This window comes from Tachypleus tridentatus, chromosome 8 (assembly GCF_004210375.1).
Source record: "Tachypleus tridentatus isolate NWPU-2018 chromosome 8, ASM421037v1, whole genome shotgun sequence".
In the NCBI taxonomy this organism is placed as follows: domain Eukaryota; kingdom Metazoa; phylum Arthropoda; class Merostomata; order Xiphosura; family Limulidae; genus Tachypleus; species Tachypleus tridentatus.
In genome coordinates, this window is record NC_134832.1 from 155929281 (window position 1) to 155955854 (window position 26574).

Consider the following 26574-nt stretch of genomic DNA (forward strand, 5'->3'; position numbering starts at 1 on the left):
AACAAAAATAGTTACTCTTAATATTTGTTAAGTTAGTAAATAACCTTACTACCACCCACATGAAAACAGCCAAGATACTGCCTAAACTTTAAAATTTTTAGTTTCAGGAACAAAAGCATTATTTTTAGGTTCAAGCATTTTCATCCCAAAGACATTGTGTACATTTACATTATGACATGTTGCTAAAATATCTCCATGTAGCTGTCACATGTGACTAATGATGACATAAATCCAACAGTGTTTTCACATTTCATTTTAGGATAAATGACTCAACATATTCAATAAATATGTTGAATACAAAATGAGGGTGATCCAATAATTATATTTTTTTAAGTTAGATGGCAAAATATAAGTATCAATTTTATTTCAACTTTACCCAAGAATTTGTTGTCTTCATATGGGCATGATGGAGGTGGCCACAGGTATACCACTAAGTGCATGTGATGTGGAAAATAGCCAATGAAGGAGTTGCATTTTAGTTATATGTCAGACCCTCTGTTTAAAAAATATCACAGGCATGTGGAATATCACTGTTGCAAAAGATTTACATGAATCCCAGAAAAATGACCCAGATGACAGAGAAAAACTTAGAAATCCTGAATTCTGCAGAAACTTGACATCTGTGTGAAATAGATAATTAAAAACATTTTCTTTAATTTAGGCTAATCTATATCATCTAATATGTGGACTCTACATGTCTCAACATTTGCCACACAACTTGAATGATATGACATTTACTCCTTCCCAGTAAGTTAACGTGATGTGTAAGTTTGTATTTCTGTTTTACCCAAATTGAAAAAGAAATGCATCCTGGCTAACTAATGAATTAATATTTGCTATAAAATTTTTTATCAATGTTATACACGTACACAACAGTTTAGTTTATTTGTTTGTTTTGAATTTCACGCAAAGCTACACGAAGGCTACCTGCACCAGCTGTCCCTAATTTAGTAGTGTAATACTAGAGAGAAAGCAGCTAGTTATCACCACCCACTGCCAACTTTTGGGCTACTCTTTTACCAACAAATAGTGGGATTGACTGTCACTTTATAATGTCCCCATGATTGAAAGAACAAGCGTGATTGGTGTGACAGGGATTCGAACCCACAACCCGCGGATTACGAGTTGAGTGCCTTAACCACTTGGCCATGCCAGGCCACCAGTTTGGTAGCCAATTCTGATTTCATTCATTTAATTTGTATGCTCATTCCTCTGTTGGCCACACCTAATGTGTTTTTGATTATATATATAAATATATCAAAGCCAAAGTGTTCACAATAAAATTAAAAACTAATAATTTGTCTCCTTGACATTACCATTAAGTCATATTTCTATTACAAGACTTTTGACACAACTAATCATCTTCATATTTCTACAACAAGACTTTCAATGTACTGACTTATCCAAGATAACTGCCTTCCCACAACTGGCTGCAAACAATAAAAGGAAGTAGGTTAAAGCAGTGACCTCCTAACCTTTATTTTTGTAGCTGCTAACTATCTTGGCATTGAAAATTCCCAGTGATACAACGACAGACATTTTCCACTGTGACATAATGTTGACAACAAGAACTGACAATGGACAAATGTTTCCATTTTTAAGCCTCGTTGTGAATATTTTAGCTATGATTTGTATTAGTATCATTATTGTTTTATAGTACTGATTTGATTGCCTATTTGCAACTAACATAATTTGTAGTACTAGAATTATTGATTTATGTACATATTAGTATCAATCATTTACAATTCATCAATTATAATGTTATATAATGTTTTATGAAATTGTTAAAATTTTATGAAATGTTTAAAATTGTATAAATTGTTATACACCTGTATTAATAAAGCACAGAAGGTGGCACCATGTTTTTTCTCACTGATGTTAACTAATATTTACTAAACTTTCAACATCTCAATATTTCACGTCAACTGCTTGTCTGAAAAGTTGTGTAGTCTTAGATTTATCTTATGTGTATAATTAAATACACACAATTATCCATCATCACAAATACTTACAGTGAATAATGCTACTGCTTAGTAGCTAACCTGGTTTCCATGTCAACCAAATGCAGTATCAATCATGCTTTTAATGTGAGCTAAACAAGCATAAAGCCTTATACACTATGACAGTTACAAACACAAGTAATCACTGACTGAAGTTGTTTATTCCTGTTACAGTTATCCATACAAGTCACAACTGATGTTCCCAGTTGCAAAATACACAAGTCCAATGTACTAGGTCAGGGGTCACCAAATTATGGCCCGCTGGTTGGATACGGCTCTCGAGGTCATTTTGTCCGGCTCGTCAGCAGGGAGCCGCTTGGAAATAAAAAGTGACATTTCATTGAATGTCCGACTGTCATAACAAAATAAATTACACCAATGGTTGCTTTAAGCTGGCAAACACAAGACGTTATGATAAAAAGAAACAAGGCTGTCACGCAAATTTTTAACAAATAGGAACATTCTTCTTTCGTCCTTGCTGCCCGTTTATTTATATCGAGACACATATCTATGAAAGCATTAGGATTTTGAAAACAAGTACAGACTTAACCCTTGTCCTATAGACTCATCTTGTAAATTCAGCGGCCTAGGGTTACCGCTTCAGGAAGCTTATTTCTCTTAGTAGTCGGATCATGCGCTTTTCGTAACTCGTTCTTAGGTAAGTGTCGTGACAAACGTATGTTTCAATAAATTTTGTTTGTGCTTTCTTGAACCAGTACAATACTTTTATCATGGCATTCTGTGTTTTTCATTTTCAGATCTTGTTTTTTTTCACCCATTGTTGTGGCTGCTTTTAAAAGAAGAAAAGTGGACTCTGAGTGTCATGCTTTCAATGAAGAATGGGCAGAAAAGTACTTCTTTGTGGAAACAAAAAAAAACAAAAAAGATAGTGTGTGATATGCACTGAAAGTGTTGCAATTTTAAAAGAGTACAATCTTTGGCATCCCTATGAAACAAAACATCTATCAATATATTTGAAATTTTCATGAAAGTTCTGTTCTGAGAAATTTGAATCCAGGAAATGTGTTTTTGAAAAGAATCTCTTCACAAGAAAGTTTGCTGAAAATGAATCTGTCACTCATACAAGTTACAAAATAGTGCATAGGATAGCAGAGCGAGGAAAACCTTTTACTGACAGCAACGTCATCAAAGAGTGTATGATGGAAGCAGCAAATGAGCTGTGTCCTGAAAAAGCCAATTTCTTTGAAAGTATCAGCCTTTCAGCAACTTCAGTTGTATGGAGAGCAGAAGAACTTGGAGAGAGCATCGCATTACAGATATGCCAAAAAGCTAGAAACTTCCTATGGTATTCTCTGGCACTGGATGAGTCTACTAAATCTCAAGTACGTTACAACTTCTCGTGTTCATTTGTGGAGTTAATTTAGACTTTCAGATTACGGAAGAGTTGGCATCAGTTTACAGCATGCACGGAAGAACAACTGGAGAAGACATTTTCATGGAAGTGCATAAAACTTTGCAAAACTATAACCTTCAGTGGAATCAGCTTAGAGTTGTAACAGTTGATGGAGGTAAAAACATGGCTGGAGTAAAGAAGGGTCTGGCAGGGCTGATCAGGAAACAGTTGGAAGATCTTCAACTCCCAAGCGTTCTATATATGCAAAAATGGCTCGTTTGGGTTGAGAAAATATTTTACATAGAAGAGCAAACAACATTTCGACCTTCTTCGGTGAACCTGACGATAACCGACGAAGGTCGAAACATTGTTCACTCTTCTATGTAAAATATTTTCACAACCCAAATGAGCCATTTTTGCATATATATTTCTCTACAAATGGGTTTTCTCGACATCACTGATCCTAAGCGCTCTGTTCATACACTGCATCATACATCAGCAAGCACTCTGTGGAAAAGACTTAGATATTTCTTGCATACTGAAACCAGTCATTTTTGCAGTGAACTTCATTCGGGGTCATGCACTTAATCATTGCCAGTTCAAGGCATTTCTTGAAGAAATTGATTCGGATTTCTGTGACTTCCTTATCACATGGCAGTGAGGTAGCTCAGCTGTGGTAAAGTCTTGTCTTACTTTTATAAGCTGAGAAAAGAAATAGATATATTTCTTATCGAGAAATATAGAGCCGATCCACCTCTGTTGGATCCAACCTGGTTGTCAAAGTTGTCATTTTTGGTTGACATCACACCCCACATGAATGAATTGAACCTGAAACTTCAGGGAAAGAATAACCTTGTCTGTGATCTCTGTAAAATCATTAAAGGATTTTGGAGACAGCTGTCATTGTTTGAAGCACATTTGGAAGGAGGAAACCTCTCTCATTTTCAGTGTTTCAATGAGTTTCATGCTGGAATCACAGAAGATGTCAAAGTGGAGTTTCAGAAAAAGATTATTGGTGATTTATATAAGCATTTTTAGAGAGATTTTCAGATCTCAAAAGAATCAAAAGTGATGTTCCCCTTTTTCAGAATCCTTTTGATTGTGTCATTGATGACATGCCAATGGAACTTCAGCTGGAGGTCATCGATTTGCAAGGAAATGACTTGTTGAAAGCAAAACACAGAGAGATGCAACTCATTGAATTTTACAGCTGCATACCTGGAGATGATTTTCCAAAGCTGAAGCAATTCACATCTGGTATGGCATTAGTGTTTGGAACAACTTATGTCTGTGAACAAGCATTTTCAAAAATGAAGTATGTGAAGTCAGTACATCAATCAAGGTTGACTGATGAACATTTGAAAGCAATTCTAATGATTGGATGCAACAATTCAAAATTGAACATTAAAGATATTTTGAAAGCCAAATGCCAATTTCATAAATCTCACTAACTTTTTGCGGCTTAGTGAATTTCAGATATGTACTCACTACGTGCAATGTGACAATTGTTTTTGCTAATGTCACCTTTTTTGATAATCTTTTGGTAAATAAAAATGTTGGTTGTGTTTCTGTTTGTTTTTTATTATATGTGTGTATTGCATACTACTCCCACATGGCTAATGTTGCATCTTAAACTTAGTGCTAAGTCTTTTACAGAAAGCTTTCGTTCTAGCTTATGAGTGTTGAAAATAATGATCATGCGGCTCACACTTCTCATTCCCCAAGTAATCTGGCCCCCTGTAAAAAATGTTTGGTGACCGATGTACTAGGTACACAAGGGACAACAACTGCTATGTTTATACCATTAATACTGCCATCTAGGTCCTGTAAACTCCACTATATAAATAAACACAGATAATAACAAAATAAAAATCTAGCAGAATGTTTGTTTTATATATTGTTTACTAATTTTTATGTTAAGTTACAAAATCATGAAACAGTAAGTTACTGATTACAGATATCTACCAACATTTGTCACAAAAACTAAACTGCTTAGAAAACTAAGATTGCCATAACCAGCAGTCAACTTCTATCTTCCAACATCCACTAAATCTTGATCTTCTTTTGATGGAAAGAGTGATAATGTAAATATGTTATATTACTAGCAAACCCTCACTGTACAATAACTGATTGACTGTCATTAAACATCATATTACTAGCAAACCCTCAATGTACAATGACTGACTGGCTGTCATTAAACATCATATTACTAGCAAACCCTCACTGTACAACAACTGATTGACTGTCATTAAACATCATCTTACTAGCAAACCCTCACTGTACAATAACTAATTGACTGTCATTAAACATCATCTTTCTAGCAAACCCTCAATGTACAATGACTGACTGGCTGTCATTAAACATCATATTACTAGCAAACCCTCACTGTACAACAACTGATTGACTGTCATTAAACATCATCTTACTAGCAAACCCTCACTGTACAATAACTGATTGACTGTCATTAAACATCATCTTTCTAGCAAACCCTCACTGTACAACAACTGATTGACTGTCATTAAACATCATCTTACTAGCAAACCCTCACTGTACAATAACTGATTGACTGTCATTAAACATCATCTTTCTAGCAAACCCTCAATGTACAATGACTGACTGGCTATCATTAAACATCATATTACTAGCAAACCCTCACTGTACAACAACTGATTGACTGTCATTAAACATCATATTACTAGCAAACCCTCAATGTACAATGACTGACTGGCTGTCATTAAACATCATATTACTAGCAAACCCTCACTGTACAATAACTGATTGACTGTCATTAAACATCATCTTACTAGCAAACCCTCACTGTACAATGACTGACTGGCTGTCATTAAACATCATATTACTAGCAAACCCTCACTGTACAATAACTGACTGACTGTATTTAAGAAACATCCTATACACCTCTTATCATGAATTATTTCACAATAACATAGAATGCCACTATTTTCAGAAGTCAATCCTTCAATTAAGTGACCATATAGCTGCTGGTCTAGCAATAACTCCCAGCCATAATAATTAAGTTGGATGGTTGGTTTGATGTTTTATGACACAAAGCAACTAGGCTATCTGTGCAAAACATCTGGTTAAAATTAAAGTTAATAAAATTCATAAAAGAAAATTAAGGTAAAACAAAGCAAAGTTTAAAAAAACAACATAAATAGCATTTAAACCAATTTTTACATCTAGTCTACAGCAGTAAGAGAAAAATTACAGTAATACAAGTTGTAAAGGACTTTCTGTAGAATAATTGTAATTATCATAATTCCCCAGGAAGACTAACAGGTAAGTTCAAAAACCACCGTCAGTCACCTGAAGTTGGCCTATCCAGCCCTGGTTCAGAGTTATTTGATGTTATGGTCATTTTCAGAAAGTAAAGTAATATAAGTTTTAAGAGTGGTAGCAACATTTTAATTATAACTCACTAGGATGACTAACAGGTAGTTCAAACAGCAGTGTTAGCCACCTGAAGTTGGCCTTTCCAGTCCTGGTTTCGAGTTATTTGATGTTATGGCCATTTTCTAATTTCAAATTGAACAAGACATACTTTGATTCTTGAAAGAGAATCATGTTATAAAAGGTCTAATGTATAAATTAAAAAACTTAATTAGCATTAAAAAATTAATGGCCTTTAAAAACTTAAAAATTTCCAAGGTGGACAGTGTCACCATTACCAATAACAATGTCTAATGTTATGAATAAACCTTGGGACACAACATGTTTAAAATGGTGCCGTCATTGAGAGTCATAATGACAGCAAGACAGTAAAACGTGGCTGCTAGTGATAAAATTCAACAGTGAAAACCTTAGATATAAACAGAATCTATTCTGATACCAGTGTACAGAAGAGTAGATGTCAAGTATTGGTACTCAACAGATGGAGAACTATGTTCTCTCCATAGAAGCCAATGAAATATGAAACTCCAACAACCAGAAGGAATGTAGAACCAAAAATTGAACCAACATGGATGCTGACAAAGAATCCTTCTTGTTTTCAATGAAACTGGTGATTCTAGGAAACAAAATGATGAAGTTGAGTTGTAAGTTCACAGATTTACCCTGTCCCATCAGGTGACGTAAGTCTATACAGATGAACTATCAAACTCTACCTTAGAAGCCCCAAATTCAAAAAGTAGATATTAATTAAGAGGTGGAAAAATGCTCCAACCTCGTGTTGATAGGTGAAGTCACAAAATTGCAATGAAGTGTCAGATAGTGCCTAATGGTCCCTTCACATAAAAAAGAAGTGAACCTTCAGCATGAGCCAAAATATCTTTGTATGAAAAAAAAAACAAAACAAACAAATTCAGCCATCAAAATCTCATTAATTCTACTTATATTAAAAATATTCTATTTCACATAATACTATCCAATAGGAAATTGCTTTACCTACAAGACTAACTTGAAAGAACCTTCACAAAATTATGCTTGCCATTAAAAAGTTTTCTCAATGTTAATGTGTGAAGTTTAAACATCAAGATAATTGTAGTTGATGTGCAAGTTTGGACTAACAAATAGAGACACACAACATAGACAGAGTAACTAATATGTAAAAATGTAAGTTCACCTGCAGTGTCTGTTCCTAATTTTTTCTCGGCCTGTTGTTCTTTTCTTTTCCTTTTTGTATTTATGTTTCTTTTTTTTCTTTCTTTTTCGTTTCTTTTCTTCATCAGTACTACTGACCTCCCCAGATCCCTCATCACTGTTGAATTCACCAAAACTTTCTTCACTTTTATTATCATTACCTTCTACTTCTTCTTCACTGGTAATCTCACCCTCTTCCAAAAGTTCTAGTTTCTTCTGTGAATCTTGACCAACTTTTTGTAATGTCATGCTGCATTTGAGATCTTTAATAAGTATTTTACTTTTAGATAAGTTTTTCTTGTGAGATACAATATTAAGAAATTGAGGCTGAAACGTGTTCATGTCATTACCTTCATCTTCGGTTGCTGTGGGTTTGTGGACATTTTTAGAAGACAAAGATGTAAGCTGGTTAATTAATGGTGTTTCTTTATCTACTTCACCTACAGACATGTCTGGTAGATTATTTAAACTACTATTTTTTTCTGTATAGTGCACTAATTCTGGATTCAAGTTTTGATTATCACTTCCTGATTTATCTGCACATTCTTGTACATTTTCATTTGAATTTTTTTGGAAGGTTCCTTTTTCACTAAAAGTTCCTTTACTTTCATGTAAAATTTCATCTGTTTCTTTTGTATTTAAAGAATCTTCATTATTTTTGGGTTGTAAGTAAATGTTATTAATGTTTCTATCACAACCCATGTTGGAGACACCCCTCACAGTTCTTTCTTCAACAAATGAAATATATTGAGTATGAAAAGATGTAAGAACTTCATGAACAGTTGTATAACTGCATCTGTTTGATTGACACGCACTTTTCAACTGTTGACTAATGTCGTTTTTAGTTCCCAACCTTGAAACAGTATCCTGGTTAACAGTTTTACTGTCACTGTTTTGTAACAAATTTAAATTATTTTGATTTAACTTTACACAATCATCAGAACTTTTATCATTCAAACTGTTTATTTTTTTAATGTTATCCAATATTTGTTCTTTTATTTTACTACATGAAAAACTTTCTTCCCTGTCTTCATCCTGTAATGTACCAAATTCAGTCATTTTCACATGATCACAAACTTCTTGTTTAGATTCTAAAGAAGAGTTTTCAATTATTTCATTATCACAAACAGTAGAGTTGTCAACTTCACATTCTTTTGAAGGTTTAACCAGGCTTTTAACTGGAACTAAAGAATTAAAATCCTCAATACATTTCATTTTTGTAAGAGGAATTTGGATGTAAGTAAATTCTGACTCATTTTTACACTTATAGTCATCTTTAGGAACAGAATTTTCTGAAATGTTTGAAGATTTTAAGACAACTTGGTTCTTCATTTGTGGATAAATCTTTTGATCATTTTGTTTTAATAATTCCTCTTTTGAAACTTTACTTTTCACTTTTTCTGAGTCATAGTTTTCATATCTTGTTTTCTTCAACTAAGAAAATAACATTTAATAAGCATACATATGAATGATGATCAAAATACACTCCCTTTTTAAAATAATCATAACTCTGAAGTACAACAGTATGAAAGGTATATTTAAATATATTTGCATTGCATCTTCTTAAAATCACTTCTTTAAAAGAGCACTGTATATGACTGCTTTAATAAACAGACTTTTTCAATAATGCTTTTTGCTGTTTTTGTTATTAAAATTATAATTTTCATAAAAGAAAATGTATTTCTGATAGAGACTTTCCTCTACTCCACTAACAAGATTAGCTTTTCTCGTTTTGTATTGCCCTCTATTTCCAAACTTTTATGAATGCACACTATAAGCCTTCATCGTTTCCTTTGCTGGAACCCAAAATTACAACATATTTCTCATAACCAAGTGTCATCTTTCTAGCAATATGAGTACAGTAAAAACCATCACTGAACTATCACTCTGAACTTTGGTAGAAGACATGATAACTAGAAGATAATGTGGAGGAAGGGTGGGAAGTACCTATTGGGAATACATTTTAATTTGTTAAATTATAAGTGTTAATAAAGTACTCTCTTCCACTCAAAAAATTAGCTGAAATCCAACACTGAATTACAGGAGAGGCCAGTGCTAGGGAAACACAGAAGTTTTGCCCAAAAGTGTCTGAAGAATACCCATTAATTGAGAGGAATAGATCCAAAAACACTGAGAAAGTGCACCACACCACATAAGAGCCAGATATCTATTTACTATAAAAAGTGAAAAGGTCAGGAGGGCCAGACATAGTGGACAAATAAAAGAGCACATTTCTGTGGGAGAGGTTGGTGAGACATAAAAGAAGTAGAAATCTATCAACCTCCTGATGGAAGGTGGGTAAGAGACGATGTGCTCCAATGCATAGAGTGGCTATGGTGCAACAGACCATCAAGTACATCCATAACCTTACTAACTGGCTACCAGCTTCCTTAGGAGGATACGACAAGGACCTATACCATCTTCACCTCAAGTTCTAGAGTCCAAATAAAACTTATCAGAATACTTCAAGAACACATAGTGCAACCTAAAGCCAAGGACTTGAGAATGAGTAATTCAGAATCCATTGCACACACTTGATACCTTTGGCTGTGAGCAAACCTGAAACAACCTAGGTCATCAACAACTTCATAATGAGGGAAAACCCAGGATAGAAGTGGAAACTTCCACAAAGACCTTCTGTGAACTGTTACATGGAAGAGCAATTGAGAAATGAAAATGGACAACCAGAAACCTGCATGAGGACTCATGTGATTGGTTCACTTGAATGCTAAAATCTCACTTGTTGAGTACTGACATCTGTGTAAGGGTAGGAGAAGTGCACCCAGTTGGAAGGGTGAATAAACTATATATGTGCATCTCAACTCTGGAGGATCTTACAACTTTCTCTACACTAGCAAAACACCACTGCCCTACTCTAAATTGAATGGTTATAGCCATCTTTGTGGAACCAATCCAGCAGGTTGTCTCCATGGTCAATCATCACAGCAGCTTAGAACTGGTAAGTAGGAAGGATTTTCACACTGGAAAAAGTGTGTTGGGAAGTCCAGAGAAATTGCAACACCCAAAACAATGTAATGAGGGATCAGGTCTGGAATGAACATATGATGCAAGTATCATGAGGAATTTACAATTAAGTAATCAAGGGTGAGCATACACAGCACAGGTAATATAGGAGTCAGCATGGCCTATAGTGTGGAGTTGATAGAAGGAAGTCTGTGAAGTTATAGCCATCCAACTGGAATCCATTCAGAAGTACAGACAGAATAGTTGGTCAGACAACACTTTCCAGAGAGTGAAATCAAAAATGAAGCTGAAACAGGGGACTCTGAAACAAAAGAAAGTAGTAGTAAAGACTTACCTTGTGTTACAGCCAAGATGAAGTCGAGAGAATAGCCACATGGTAGGCAATACCCAAAAAAGCAAAAATAGCAATGTGGTGTAGTTAGTGGGAGATGAACATGTGGAAAGTCCTCCACGTACTCTATAGTAGAACCTCTTACAACAAGCAAAGAAGATGGGAAGGTGATGTAGTCAATGGAGCAAATGTTGAAAGAGACCACATCAAGAATAAGATGAGGAATAAGTCATCTGGATCAAATATTAAATCCAATTAGTTAGAGCAACTGGGAAAGTATAATGGGAAGAGGAAAACTGCACACAGAGAAACTGAGGAGAACAAGGACTATGAAAATAAGCCATGCAGATAAGGAGGAGAGCAAAAGAAAAATTGAGAATAGGCAGACAGTAGAAAAGGAAACCTGAACACCATGATCTACAGAGGCTCTAAGAAGAAAAATCCAATCCTGATGAAAAATAAGGGATAAGGAGCAGTACAAAGACCTGGGAATGTCAAGGATGAAATTAATAGATATATAGCCAGGAGGATAAAGAAATATGCCATCAAAAAAGATAAAACAGGGAATACAATGACAGAGGTTCTAACAGAGGTAAAGGTGAGAGCACAAAGGACCATAAGAATGTTTCAGATCTGGAACAGTTGACACCTCAGTGGTTGACAGAGCTGGAAGAAATGGATCAACATTGAAATGGCAGGGGAAGCAGAAATGGGAAAGTGAAAGGCGTGGAATAATGCCACCCAACACTTGAATCAGAGAGAAAGAACCTATCTTAAAGAGCCATGTGAGAGACTTGGAAATACAGGCAACTGTTGGGTGAGAAGTTCAGAAACCACAAATTAATGTTCAGGAGTGGAAAACGCCCCAATTGCATAGATAAAAAGACAAAGAATAAGAGCAAATGAAACAGTTTAGATAAGAAGACATGACCAAAAGGAGGTCTAGTAACTGAGTTGATGGAGCAGGTCAAGAAAGAAGAGGAAGGGAAGGGACCACTTGCAGTTGGAGAAACTTAGGTTCAAAGAGTCAGTTGGGAGAAACCGGGAAGAAATATGCATGAAGTAGCATGGATGAAGAAGACACCCAATGAAGTAAATGGATGGGAGGGTAAAAATAAAGAAACAAATGAGACCAATCCAGGTTGAAGGCATCAACAACCAAGACTGGAGGATGGAGAACCATTCACCAAAACCAAGGTAATTGGGATTGTGGGTGGTAGCAAAGGCATCAATATGGGGCATACCCAGATGCACACAGAATAATAAAAAAATGACAGAATGCAGAGACCATGCCTGGGATAAACAAGATGATCAACCAAGAGAGTGCATGAAAGCACTCATAATATGACATATCATCAAAAGAACTTGATGTATGTGGATCCAACATAAAAGATCCACAGTGCAAAGACACAAAAACAGGGCCTTAAGCACCCTGGATAATCAACAGAAACCATTCAGTAGAAATGTTAGAATAGATCACAGGCTGTTGAAAGCTTGTAAGAGAAAGCAAATGATATAAGGCCCAAACAAACAGCCATGAGTTCAATAACACTGACAAATAACCTAAAAACACCGGGTAACTGATCCATGCATTCCAGCTCTAAAGTGAAGCATCTGTAAACAGATGCATCTAAGGATGTGGAAGAGGAAGTATGACTTTTGCCATCATATGGGTCTTGTCCAACACCAATGAAGGTTGATGAGCAAGGGTAGAGAAGATGAACAGGAGCATCCAAGTGATCCTGTGCAAGGTTCCACTAGACACAGAGAGCCAACTGAAACAAATGCATATAAGCCCTGCCAAGGGGTATGATAAATGTCAAAGGGAACCATCATCTCAAAAGTTATAGAATCTTGTTAGCAGAAAGTAAAGGAGTAAATAGGGCAGTCTAAACAGCAGCTCCATAGAATGGAATCTGAGAGGAAAAGGTAGGGTCTGATCAAGAAAGGTGTTGAAGAAAACACTCAGATATGCAAATAATGGGGGAGGATGAAAGAAGAACCTTTCCAAAATGATTAACCATCCTACACACACCACTTTGAGGAGTTCAAGAACAGGAATAGCCAACTCCTGTTTGTAAATGGTAAAAAAGCCAGTTGTCCATGGATGTGTTGAAGCATAGTTTTCAAGATACAAATATGGCAAGCAAGGGGTAAGCAATTCAGCAAAAACAAATGGCACAAAAGCAAACCAAAGGACAATGCTCTAAAATGTATACCATTCTATGACAGGCAAATTGACAGCAATAAAATCTGCATGGAGAAGGCACATCATCTGTTAGGGTAAAAGAACAAGGACTGCCTCACGTAGGCAGTGATATAAAAAGATATCCAAAGGAGAAGGAAGGAACTACCAGGCATCACCATGAAAAAGAGCAAACAGTGCTACCACAGGCAACTATTACTGACAGGACCAAATAGGAAAAAGTCAAGAAATGGGACTTGGAGCCACAACTGGCTTTAACAGAGAATATTGGATATCTTGCAAGGAAAGGCAGAAAGCCCTGTTGGACAGAAACCACCCATTACCACAAGAACACAGTAATTGTGTCAAACTGGAAATGTCATAAAAATGGGGTCATAAGAATGACTCACACAAATGGAATTAGGTGACAGGTTCATGAGAATATAACATTGCATCCCAAAAGATGACCTAGAAAGAAGTGAATCATGTGTATATGGCCATAGCTGAAGACAACATGCAGCCAACAGTGGAAGGGAAGAGGGGAAAAATGCCCTACCAACCACATAAGAGTTCCTAAAAGAAAAACCTCAAAGAAGAAGAGGAAGGTAAAAAATGGAAAATGGGCTAGAAATAACATGAACAAGTAATTATGGGATACATCATTCCAAACATATGATGTAAGCCAATAACTAGTGATACAGAATATGGTAGCTTGTTCTAAAAGTTGCAAGGGTGAATCATCCCAAAGTCCACAGGTGACTGGCATATTGATGCCATTACCATATGGGATGACAAAAGCACAGTGTAAACCTAAACAAAACAGAATTGGCAAACAAGAAAACAACAGCAAGAAATAAAGCAATTCATTCCTGAGATTTAAGCCCCAAGAAAACTGATGAGGGCTGAACAATATCCTTAGGAAAGTGCAAGAAGGCATGGCAAACTAATACAAGAAGGAGAAAAGGAGGAAATCAAATTTATCTTAAACCTGAGGCTGTAAAAGTACAGGAAGAATAAAGGCACAAACAGAAGATAACATTCATTCCATATAGTGTTTCATCTCCCCACAAACAATGGCCACAAAATCACCTGACAGGTCACCCACACCTTTGACTGAAACTACGGGAACAGACAAGTGATATGCACCTGAATTGATAAAAGTGACTTAAGAATTCATCAATGAAATGTAACCAAGAAAAAATGTATGGAAAACATGAGTAAACCAAATGTTCTAAAAGAAAAGTGAAACAAAATTAAACTGAGGGAATTTGAATTAAGTTTATGTGAATGAAGTTGAAGTTAATACACTTTTAGGGTAATAGTCATTCTAAAGAAAGACATCTGCACTTGAGCATTACCAAAATAAAATTATAATTTAGTGTTGGTATACAGAGGGAATCACATGAGAGTGATGTGATAGTAATGCTCTCCTACTGGTGGAGGGGTAACACAAACTGGTTTATATGAGAGATTCCAGCAGAGTGGGAGTTAAAGACTTGTGACATGAACTTAAACAGTTTGTAAATAGAGGGCAGCACAAAACAAGAAAAGCAAATTTTGCAAGCGGAGAGAAAGTGCTATATCAGAAAACTATTTTACGTTTGTTTATGAATAAATATTTACATGAAGTAAACTTATCCTTTCCTTTTCTCATCACTTAAACTTACCTGGTTTTTCTCTTTCCCTGAATCTTGTTTTTTCCTTTTTGATTTGTGTTTTTTGTGTTTCTTTCTCTTTCTACTTTTCACATATCTAACTAGTTTTTCATCCTCAGAGCTACACAAGGTGTTGGATGTCTCTTCTTCACTTTTCTCATTTTCAGACAAACATTTATCTTGTAACTCTTTAGAAAGAAACTGGGCTAAAACATCACAAACATCAGATGAGCTTGTTTGTTTTGATGACATCTTTCAGCAATATATTTGCAAAACTTCAAGAAGCTCATTAAAGATGTTTAGGTCTTCTTACATTATTAAGTGTCAGTGAAAGTTTTTCAACAGACACTACAAGAATAATCTTCCTTACACTCTCCCAAAAAAGGCATTGTTACTGTAACATAAGAAAACATTATTTATTTGAACAGTATGTTTTTAAATTTACAATGAAATATATACTGTTATTTACTTTTAATCATTTATACTACTTATATCTCCAATACAAAAATATAAATGTGATGACAGTAAGTGAATCTGAAAAAAGTTCAAAATGTTTAATGACAATCAAATCTCACAGAGCCAAGCATGTGTAAGGCCATTCTTATAAAAATGTTGAAGTAGGTAGGAAAGCATTCTCCATGCATAGTGAATTTGATGTAATAGGAGAATTCACAGGAGAAGCTACTCATCAATCACTGAATTCTACATTGATCCTGTACTTTAAATAAACAACGTGAATAGAAAAGTTCTATACTGGTTTATATGTATTTTTCAGTTTAACATACTATTACCACAAACTAACGTATTATGGTATTTCAATCACAGTGGTAAAGGATAAAGGCAATAAGAAGTCATGAATGATGTTTAATATGTCTAATACACTTTTAAATTCAGAAAGTCAAATGATCAAGTTTCATTTGGGAACTGTCGGTCCACTTGAAAAACAGTGAAAACAAATAAACAGAACAACTCTGAATTTCATAAGTACTTCCTAGTTTCTCTTGACTCCAGTACAGGCATAATGACCACAAATGTTCACTTGGGTGTGCTATACTTTAAGTTGAAAAGTAACATTTAATAATTTTGTTGAAGTCAAAAGCAGTCTTGATTGCGGTTTTATGTTCTGAATGTTGTTTTTTTTATCTCTGTAGTTTGTATTTACATAATGTGAAATGTTTTTTGTTTGATGTACATTACAATCTTCTAATACCATCTTGTTAAACAATACAACATACAATAGGTCTTCATAAAAACATTTCTAACACTAACAACTACAGTTTGTCCAGTACTCCTCTCAAACAATATCAGAAGAAAATATCAAAAAGTCATACACTGTCAATGTATACATGTATCATCAAACCCTTGGGCATATGACCCACACTTACAAGTCCTCTGTATTATAAATACAGTTCTTCAACTACTATTTTGCACTTTTTAAGCTTAAAGATCACTGCTACTATAGGCAAAGTTAAATTTATTTAACCAAGTTAAAACAAGTAATTAACAGGTCTACTTATTTAAATGTTCTAATGATCACTGCTACTATAGACAAAGTTTAATTTATTTAACCAAGTTAGAACATGTAATTAACAGGTCTACTTATTTACGTGTTCTAATGATCACTGCTACTATAGGCAAAATTTAATTTATTTAACCAAGTTAGAACAAGTAATTAACAGGTCTACTTATTTAAATGCTCTAATGACCACTGCTACTATAGGCAAAGTTTAATTTATTTAACCAAGTTAGAACAAGTAATTAACAGGTCTACTTATTTACATGTTCTAATGATCACTGCTACTATAGGCCACGTTTAATTTATTTAACCAAGTTAGAACTGGTAATTAACAGGTCTACTTATTTACATGTTCTAATGATCACTGCTACTATAGGCCACATTTAATTTATTTAACCAAGTTAGAACAAGTAATTAACAGGTCTACTTATTTACACGTTCTAATAATCACTGCTACTATAGGCCACGTTTGATTTATTTAACTAAGTTAGAACTGGTAATTAACAGGTCTACTTATTTACATGTTCTAATGATCACTGCTACTATAGGCCACGTTTGATTTATTTAACCAAGTTAGAACTGGTAATTAACAGGTCTACTTATTTACATGCTCTAATGATCACTGCTACTATAGGCCACGTTTAATTTATTTAACCAAGTTAGAACAAGTAATTAACAGGTCTACTTATTTACATGTTCTAATGATCACTGCTACTATAGGCAAAGTTTAATTTATTTAACCAAGTTAGAACAAGTAATTAACAGGTCTACTTATTTAAATGCTCTAATGATCACTGCTACTATAGGCCACTTTTAATTTATTTAACCAAGTTAGAACTGGAAATTAACAGGTCTACTTATTTACGTGCTCTAATGATCACTGCTACTATAGGCCACGTTTAATTTATTTAACCAAGTTAGAACTGGTAATTAAGAGGTCTACTTATTTACATGTTCTAATGATCACTGCTACTATAGGCAAAGTTTAATTTATTTAACCAAGTTAGAACTGGTAATTAACAGGTCTACTTATTTACATGTTCTAATGATCACTGCTACTATAGGCAACGTTTAATTTATTTAACCAAGTTCGAACAAGTAATTAACAGGTCTACTTATTTACATGTTCTAATGATCACTGCTACTATAGGCCATGTTTAATTTATTTAACCAAGTTAGAACAAGTAATTAACAGGTCTACTTATTTACATGTTCTAATGATCACTGCTACTATAGGCCATGTTTAATTTATTTAACCAAGTTAGAACAAGTAATTAACAGGTCTACTTATTTACATGTTCTAATGATCACTGCTACTATAGGCAAAGTTTAATTTATTTAACCAAGTTAGAACAAGTAATTAACAGGTCTACTTATTTACATGTTCTAATGATCACTGCTACTATAGGCAAAATTTAATTTATTTAACCAAGTTAGAACTGGTAATTAACAGGTCTACTTATTTACATGCTCTAATGATCACTGCTACTGTAGGCCACATTTAATTTATTTAACCAAGTTAGAACTGGTAATTAACAGGTCTACTTATTTACATGCTCTAATGACCACTGCTACTATAGGCAAAGTTTAATTTATTTAACCAAGTTAGAACAAGTAATTAACAGGTCTACTTATTTAAATGCTCTAATGATCACTGCTACTGTAGGCCACATTTAATTTATTTAACCAAGTTAGAACTGGTAATTAACAGGTCTACTTATTTACATGCTCTAATGATCACTGCTACTATAGGCAAAGTTTAATTTATTTAACCAAGTTAGAACTGGTAATTAACAGGTCTACTTATTTACATGCTCCCATGATCACTGCTACTATAGGCAAAGTTTAATTTATTTAACCAAGTTAGAACAAGTAATTAACAGGTCTACTTATTTAAATGCTCTAATGATCACTGCTACTATAGGCCACTTTTAATTTATTTAACCAAGTTAGAACTGGAAATTAACAGGTCTACTGGAAATTAACAGGTATTTACATGCATGCTCTAATGATCACTGCTACTATAGGCCACGTTTAATTTATTTAACCAAGTTAGAACTGGTAATTAAGAGGTCTACTTATTTACATGTTCTAATGATCACTGCTACTATAGGCAAAGTTTAATTTATTTAACCAAGTTAGAACTGGTAATTAAGAGGTCTACTTATTTACATGTTCTAATGATCACTGCTACTATAGGCAAAGTTTAATTTATTTAACCAAGTTAGAACTGGTAATTAACAGGCCTACTTATTTACATGCTCTAATGAAAATCAACATCATATTTTAGGCCAGCTTTTGGGGAACTCACATAAATGTGATTTTGAAAATACACAGGTTTCTAAAAGGTTGGGTGAAAAGTTTGATCTTTGTGCAAACCTCAGATCAAATGTCTTGCACCATTTAGACTTAGAAGGGGTCTGAAGAAAATCCCAACATTTCTCAAGAGGTGGAATGATAAATGTTATCTTTGAAAAAATCCCGTGACTGAGACGATTCATTTACTAGTGATAAAATTTGTTGCAACCAGCAGTCTAGGAGTCACATGACATACAGACAATGAATATTAATATATTAAATTTATATAACCTCATGACACCCATATTATATTTATTTGGACCACCTATTACTACTGTATTGTTTTGTTCTTTAATTATAGCCTATTAAAGTGAAAACAAATGTAGTGTTTATGTTCACAGGTGTCAAAATAGCACAGTAGTGGTAAACAAGATGTTACAGAATAAAAACTTGTAAACACATAATACATGTAAAGTAACTTACAACAAAGCTTATATCCAAACTAACTGAACAATAATAAATTTATATGAAAACTAGATTCAATATCTCACATTTCCTTCAGTCCAACAGTCATGTTAAAGTTTAATCTAAAAATGTTCAATTGAATTGTGATACAATGTGTGCATGTGCATGCCAATGAAGATTAATGTCATGCTCTGTGGAGAAACTTTGAAAAACTAGTGTAATAACATATGAACAACAAAGAAGGTTATTGAAGTCAGGGTCATGTAACAAGCTAATGTAATAATACAACATGAAAAACAAAGGTTATTGAAATCATTGTCACATTCTATAAAGTATTAGTTACTATAATACCTTTATGTCAAACCAATACATCTGTTTTTTCCAATAATATGTTAATGTTAGGAATTACTTGCATGTTCTGCTATAACCATTTTTGTGTATTTCCATTTTTTACACAACTCTTATGTTTAACTATACAATATGTTTCAAACTACATTTTGTTAGACTAATATATATACTTCCACATTCATGTCCATTTTAATAAATTCCACATCACTTTTACTATTTCATAATTTTTTATCTTATTTATCAGTTTAAATATAAAGGAAAAACATTTGTTGATTTTTAAAAAATATATATGCTGCAGTATTAGTTTTAAATAATAACAGCCCAACTAGTACAAACAGTGAATATGACTGTGAAGAGCTTTTGCTAAAAATCCAGCACCTGTGGTTATGCAGATTTCATTATCAGAGTGAAAGGATGGGTTTTGGTATTCTGCACTATGCATCTTAACAAAATTAGGCCATCACTTTATCAGGGATCCAAATATTACATTTCTGTTTTCATGACAAATTGAACTTTGTCTGATAAATTTTATATTTTTGTTAACATTGCCAAGTGGTAACACATGGTCTATCCATATTATTTCAGTTATGGCCGATGACAATGGACGTATTACATGGATTAAATAAAAAAACAATTCATTAGGAAATACAACTTTACATGAAGGAATGTAATCTTCCCGATAGTCTTTCTTCACATGAATGTAATTTTATTTCATTATTTCTGTACCTGCATGCTACTATTTTGTTTACCTGTTGTGACCTTTGTAAATAATACACTTTCCATTTGCACCCAACGATACTTGTCAAACCCACAGCAAAAGGTCTGTGAACATTGTGTGCCAGAAAAATATTCACAAAAACTACAACTTCTTAAAATGCATAAATTAATTATACATACAATGAAAAAGTTCCAAACTGATTCACCATGTTCACCCCACAAGCTCAACTGCAAGGCAAAGGCTTATGATGCTAAAAATTGGGTTTTGATACCCATGGTAATAACAGTACAGATTAATTAATACTCATACCAGCTGTCTTTAGAACATATTTTTATTTCAAGTGGGTTTCTCGTTGTCATGAACAACACAAATGGTGTACTATAAGCTGCATATCTATTTTAATAATAATAATACAAACATGTAAAACAGGTTTGACCTTTCTTAAGGTTTTAAACACAAGCAGCAAATTTTGTTTTAATTTCACAAGTTACATCCTGCTAACAAAAAACAAAGTAAAAATGAGACCAAAACTGATGAAACTGAAAGAGTGGACCTCATTAGGGCTACTTGGTGAGTAAAGACATGGAAAAGACAAAATGACCATTTCTTGTATTTTAAAGGTTAAGACTAATATTCTTACTAATTCATAATAAATATTTCAATACATTTTGTATACACATATATATATTAGAATAAATTATACAATAAATAATTTGTGTAAATTGGTTATATGATATTGACCAGGCGATTATCAGTGGACAATGTTTGTAACCTTGCTACAGTTAGTGTTACATGTAAACTTAACCCTCATATGCAAACTTTTGAAAAGTTACACTGTGGAACACCTGGAGTCTAACCAGACTCCAGCACAAAATTACCATGATAGTAGGCTCTGGATTGGAGTTTAAAAATTAACTGTATTACAATATAGAAGTTTTATTAGAGTTAACATGCAATATGAACAACATAAAAATACATATGTTTTAGAGGAAGTATGTTGAGAAATGTAGAAATTACAAAATTATATTGTATACAAATAAGTAATATTAAGCAATTCCATATACAAACAGCATATCAAAAAAAATGACAAGTTTTAATTATACTCCATTATCAATCAATATATAATGACATTACTAACAATAGTAAAATAAAACAATATATACTTGGGTTTTTCCAGACACAAACACAAATGTACTCTTTTAGAAAGCTATGGATTACAAAATCTAATAGGCAGGATAATTATAACAATTATCAAGCAAGATTCCTATAAAGTAGAACAATATAGCAGTTATCACAGAGAACACTTGTTGAGAAATGAGATCCTTACCATGATGACAAGTTAACAAACAGCATGATTGTTACTGATACTATAGTCTGTACTATTTTTGACATATTATTCTCTATACCAGTATATAAAGTGAAAATGAAATGAATGGTTGGAAATGTTTCTTATGTCACATGGAAGGAAATGTATATATAATATACTATCACTGACCGTCAATATACATTATACACTGATGGTCAATGATAGTATAGAGTAAGCATGCATTTCAGATCATTATCATTGTTTATACTAATTATGTACTCTATCTGCCTGTTTCTAAAACAGTAATATTACAAAGATCCAGGATTTATGCTTGAAAGTTACACAATTTAACATAAATTTGTAACAACTAGGTAAAAAAAATTAAAACTCCGAAAGCAGTTTGGGTCCATATGGCCTCCGGCCTAGGTGTAAAGGTCAGGGTTAAGCTACACTTTTTATAGTAAAATATACTGTCCTCTTCTCTAATAAGCAATGGAGAAAAGGAATAAATATCAACTGTGACTTCCTCTAGTAGCGATCAGATAGAATTACAATAGTCAAAGCTTCATAAAATATTGGGCAATGTAATTTGTAAAAGCGTGATTTTCCTAGACGAATGACGAGTTAATTATTTGCTGTTTATCCAACACAAACTGTGACTGTCAATTAGGTGTAACCTAGAGAAAAGCCATAATCGAATTAAATTATACACACAAGACGAAACAAATACTCACATCTTTTCTCACAATTCTCTGTTACATCGTAAAAATATAATTATCTCCAGCGTATTATCTCCAGTCACTATTCTATCAACTATGACAAGCATTACTGCCATCTGCTGGTAACTAAACATTTACTGCATTTTATTTTAAACTAGCAGAGTAATTTCCGAAATGTAGTAGTCAGTTAATTGAGTCTTACATGTATTATATTTGTAGTTTTCACATCACACGTGGGCGGAAAAGACATTAGGTCAATGTCATTCCAGATGCCTTTATTCGTTCTGTTTAGATATCTATGGTGGGAGCAGAGACAGTCCGAAGTATATCTGTGAAATAACTTCAAATATTAAGTACATTTTTTCTACATTTACTTCTAAAAAATGTAGCATTATTTTCACTTGTTATGGTTTGGTTTGTTTTGAATTTTCGCGCAAAGCTACACGAGAGCTATCTGCGCTAGCCATCCCTAATTTAGCAGTGTAAGACCAGAAGGAAGGCAGCTAGTCATCACCACCTACCACCAACTCTTGGGCTACTCTTTTACCAATGTATAGTGGGATTAACCGTCCACACCATAACGCCCCCACGACTGAAAGGGCGAGCATATTTGGTGTGACGGGAATTCGAGCCCGCGACCCTCAAATAACCTGTAATGGTGTGACTGCCGTATAGAAGCTGACGAAGCATGAATATGATAAATTACACTTGTCATGAGACATTAGTATAAAGCCTATTATATATTTAAACAAGACACTGTTTATCTCGTCACTTAGAGAATTTTAATAATTAGAAGAAGGTATTATAATAATAATATTGGAACCCCAAAACTAAATACTGCCACATATATATATAAGTATGCACAGCTTTTTCTCCTTTTCAAGATGACTCGAAATTGTATTTATCCCCTCTTCTGACTCCTTGATTTCATCTTCAAACTTTTGATCAAGCCAAAGCAGTAAGAGCTCATCTGTGGTGTATGGATGCAGCTCATAGGTATATTTTACAAATTTTAATGGGCCTTGCATTTCTTGTAGCTGAACATTTAGAGGACCAATTTATTGGAGTATCAGGTACAAACCAATCCAACTCTTTACTTACTTGCAGGTGGCATTTTACACAAACACACTCAGTAAAAACTTTAGAATATTGATAATTCATTCACCATCCATTCATAGCACTCCTGTTATTGTATTGTACTGCCTTCTCAGTTGTTTTCATGAGAATTCATGTGCATATCATTAATTATATTAGCCTTTCAATATACTTTAGTGTAGTGTGGAAGATTTCCCTTGTGATGAAGAACTATACATCACATACAGCAATCTTTATTAAGAAACAGAGAAAAAAATCGTCTATATCACTAAAATTGGTATAATAATATGGTTGTAAGCTAAAATTTCAATGTTGTAATGTGTATGTTAGCAAGATATTAAGACTCTCCTAGAATCTAGATAGAAAGTTCTAAGCTGACATCAAACGTTTTTGGTACTATCGAAACTACATGATAACTGCAAAGTAATTTGCCAACAACAACAACAAAAAGTATAAAATACTGTTGAGGCGACATAATATTTTGATAAAAATATAATTCTGAATACATTTAAAATAGAACTGTTAAAGATGATAAAGTAAAATAACATAAAAAAATCAACTTTTACTTGACAAAATTATACAAAGAAGATCAGATCAAAGAAGACAAAATAAAGAGAGTAACAACATATTAAAGTAAAAGAAGGAGATAGAAAAATAAAAGAAGTCCAAGAACGAATACATGTGAAACTAAAAACTGGTGAAAAAGAATATGACAAGAATTTAAGAGAGAAGTTAGAACGTCGTCCTATACACTTGTATCTCCACAAGTTGCCGTCCATTCTACAAAGTTTCAATATGAAATGAATTTAAGACAGAAGTTAAAATGAAAAGACCTCATAATTAAAGAACATTAACAAAAAATATCTATGCTTAAGAAACCATTACTGAGCATACAAAACTATTATAATAACAAAATGATGTCTTATAACTATTATAATTTAAATAGATTTCTAACTAAGACAGGACTGGCTTGAATTGATTTCTCTATCTGCTTGAACTAAAAAACATGATAGAATGACAACAGTATTAATAATACACTATGATGCAAACAAAGTAGCATTATACATCATTCAGTAGAGTGTTACTATATTAATTATAAACGATATAGTACAATATATCAGAGATAATTATTGACAATTTATGAAAGAGTTGTTATTTGAATTTTGCGCAAAACTACTCGAGGGCTATCTGCGTTAGCCGTCCCTAATTTAGCAGTGTAAGACTAGAGGGAAGGCAGCTAGTCATCACCACCCACCGCCAATTCTTGGGCTACTCTTTTACCAACAAATAGTGGGATTGACCGTTACATTTCAACAGTGGGGTTGAAAGGGCGAGCATGTTTGGTGCGAACGGGTTTCGAACCCGCGACCCTCGGATTACAAGTCGAACGCCTTAACACACTTGGCCATGCCGGGCCGTTTATGAAAGAGAAAATATGAAAAGTAGGTTTGGCAAATTTGTGTAATTTTCTTGTTTGTGACTTCATAAACAAGTAACAATGAATGCTATAAGAACTAAACTTTGTTTTAGTACTATCTATATTACAATAAGTAATTTACACTGCGTTCTGTACTGAAGAAAGAGATGGTAAATAAACTAGAGAAGGGGGAAAAAATGGAGAAAAAATTCTCTCAGTGAAAATTATTTCGTTTTAAAATTAAGAACTTAAAAGTTATATAATTCTAACACTTCACTTTGGAACCCACCTTCACTCGTATACATTAGTTATAGAGTTGTTTGATTAAACTTTGAATGTGACTCTGTAAAATGTCAGGTTAAAAAGATGGTTAAATAAGAGGCATGTAAAAATCTAAAAGAAGTCCTCTTCTGGACATTGGCCTTTTATAAATGGTTCAAGAATCCACGACTTTGATCCCTTTGCATTAGCCAATGTCTTGTATCTCTATAACAAAGAATGAATTTTGGTTCAATTTATACAAGGACAAATGAGGGTCACAAAGCAGAATGGCATTTGTTTACTTCTATACTGGTGCAAAGTTTACATGACTCTCAGGCTGTTATCAGACAGCATAGCTTAACCATAGCTCTGGCTAAGACCACTTGAGAAAATCTGGATGTAATGGTGGTGGATGAAGTCTGCCAATCACAACTTTTCCACGGCAGGGTGAAACAGTTTAAACTAATGAGTAAAATTTGTGGAAAATTGTATAGGACATAGAGTGTTTAAACCGGGATCTGTCTCACTTATATCATGAATAAACTAGGACTTGAAGAGAGAATCTGAACGAGCTGCTGAAAGCAACTTCTCTGATGCCCTGAAGTCAGGACTAACTACTCAAATAAGGTACTTCTACCATGCTGAGCTATAGTCATGCTGATGGTTAACCAGCTATCCACACATCCCTGTTATGTGATATTATGGTTTACATTGAATGGATAGGGCTATGTATGTCACAACATACGCCAATGATGTCTCTGTCTGGACGGCTATTATGAGTCTGCGGTGTTGAGAATTTAACAATGAGCATCTACTTGGTTTGAAACTTCTCATATAGCAACCCCTACATTCTAGGCACCATTCTACTAACCCTTCTCTGAACCCTTTCCAACAATGCAGTGTCTTGCCTAAATAAGATAAAAACCCCAAGTCTGAATACAGTATTTCAAATGTAGCCTAACCAGTAATTTATACAATGAAATAATAATCTATTTAGATTTATATTCAATATTTCTGTTGATACAACCTAAAATCCTATCTTCCTTTCTACTAGTAACAATATAATGCTTGAATGCCTTAATCAACTACTACATTAAGATCCTTTTCTTTCACGGCACTCTTAAGGTTATTCCCATCCAACTTATAATTCAAATTATGGTAACCCACATACAATATCTTACATTTATCATAATTAAAACCCATCTGCCACTTATTTGCCCAACTCACTAAATATCTAAATTCTTTTCTAAAGTCGCAACATCCTCTTCACAGGTAGCAACACCCAAGACCTTGATATCATTGAAAAATGTAAACAATTTTCTGAC

At 33.8% G+C, this 26574-nt stretch overlaps 1 protein-coding gene across 3 annotated transcripts in view; it reads right to left on the reverse strand.

Annotated features, from left to right (window-relative positions):
• The window catches only part of LOC143223791 (protein Son-like), a 96037-nt gene extending 73413 nt beyond the window's left edge, over positions 1-22624 (reverse strand). For all 3 annotated transcript variants that reach the window (XM_076452218.1, XM_076452221.1, XM_076452219.1), the window contains exons 1-3: positions 22492-22624; positions 15119-15500; positions 7934-9384 (exon numbers count right to left, since the gene is read on the reverse strand). In XM_076452218.1, coding sequence (XP_076308333.1) covers positions 7934-9384; positions 15119-15358 — 1691 coding nt within the window. In that variant the 5' untranslated portion in view covers positions 15359-15500; positions 22492-22624. The remainder of the gene's footprint in view (positions 1-7933; positions 9385-15118; positions 15501-22491) is intronic.
• Between the last annotated feature and the right edge of the window lie 3950 nt (positions 22625-26574).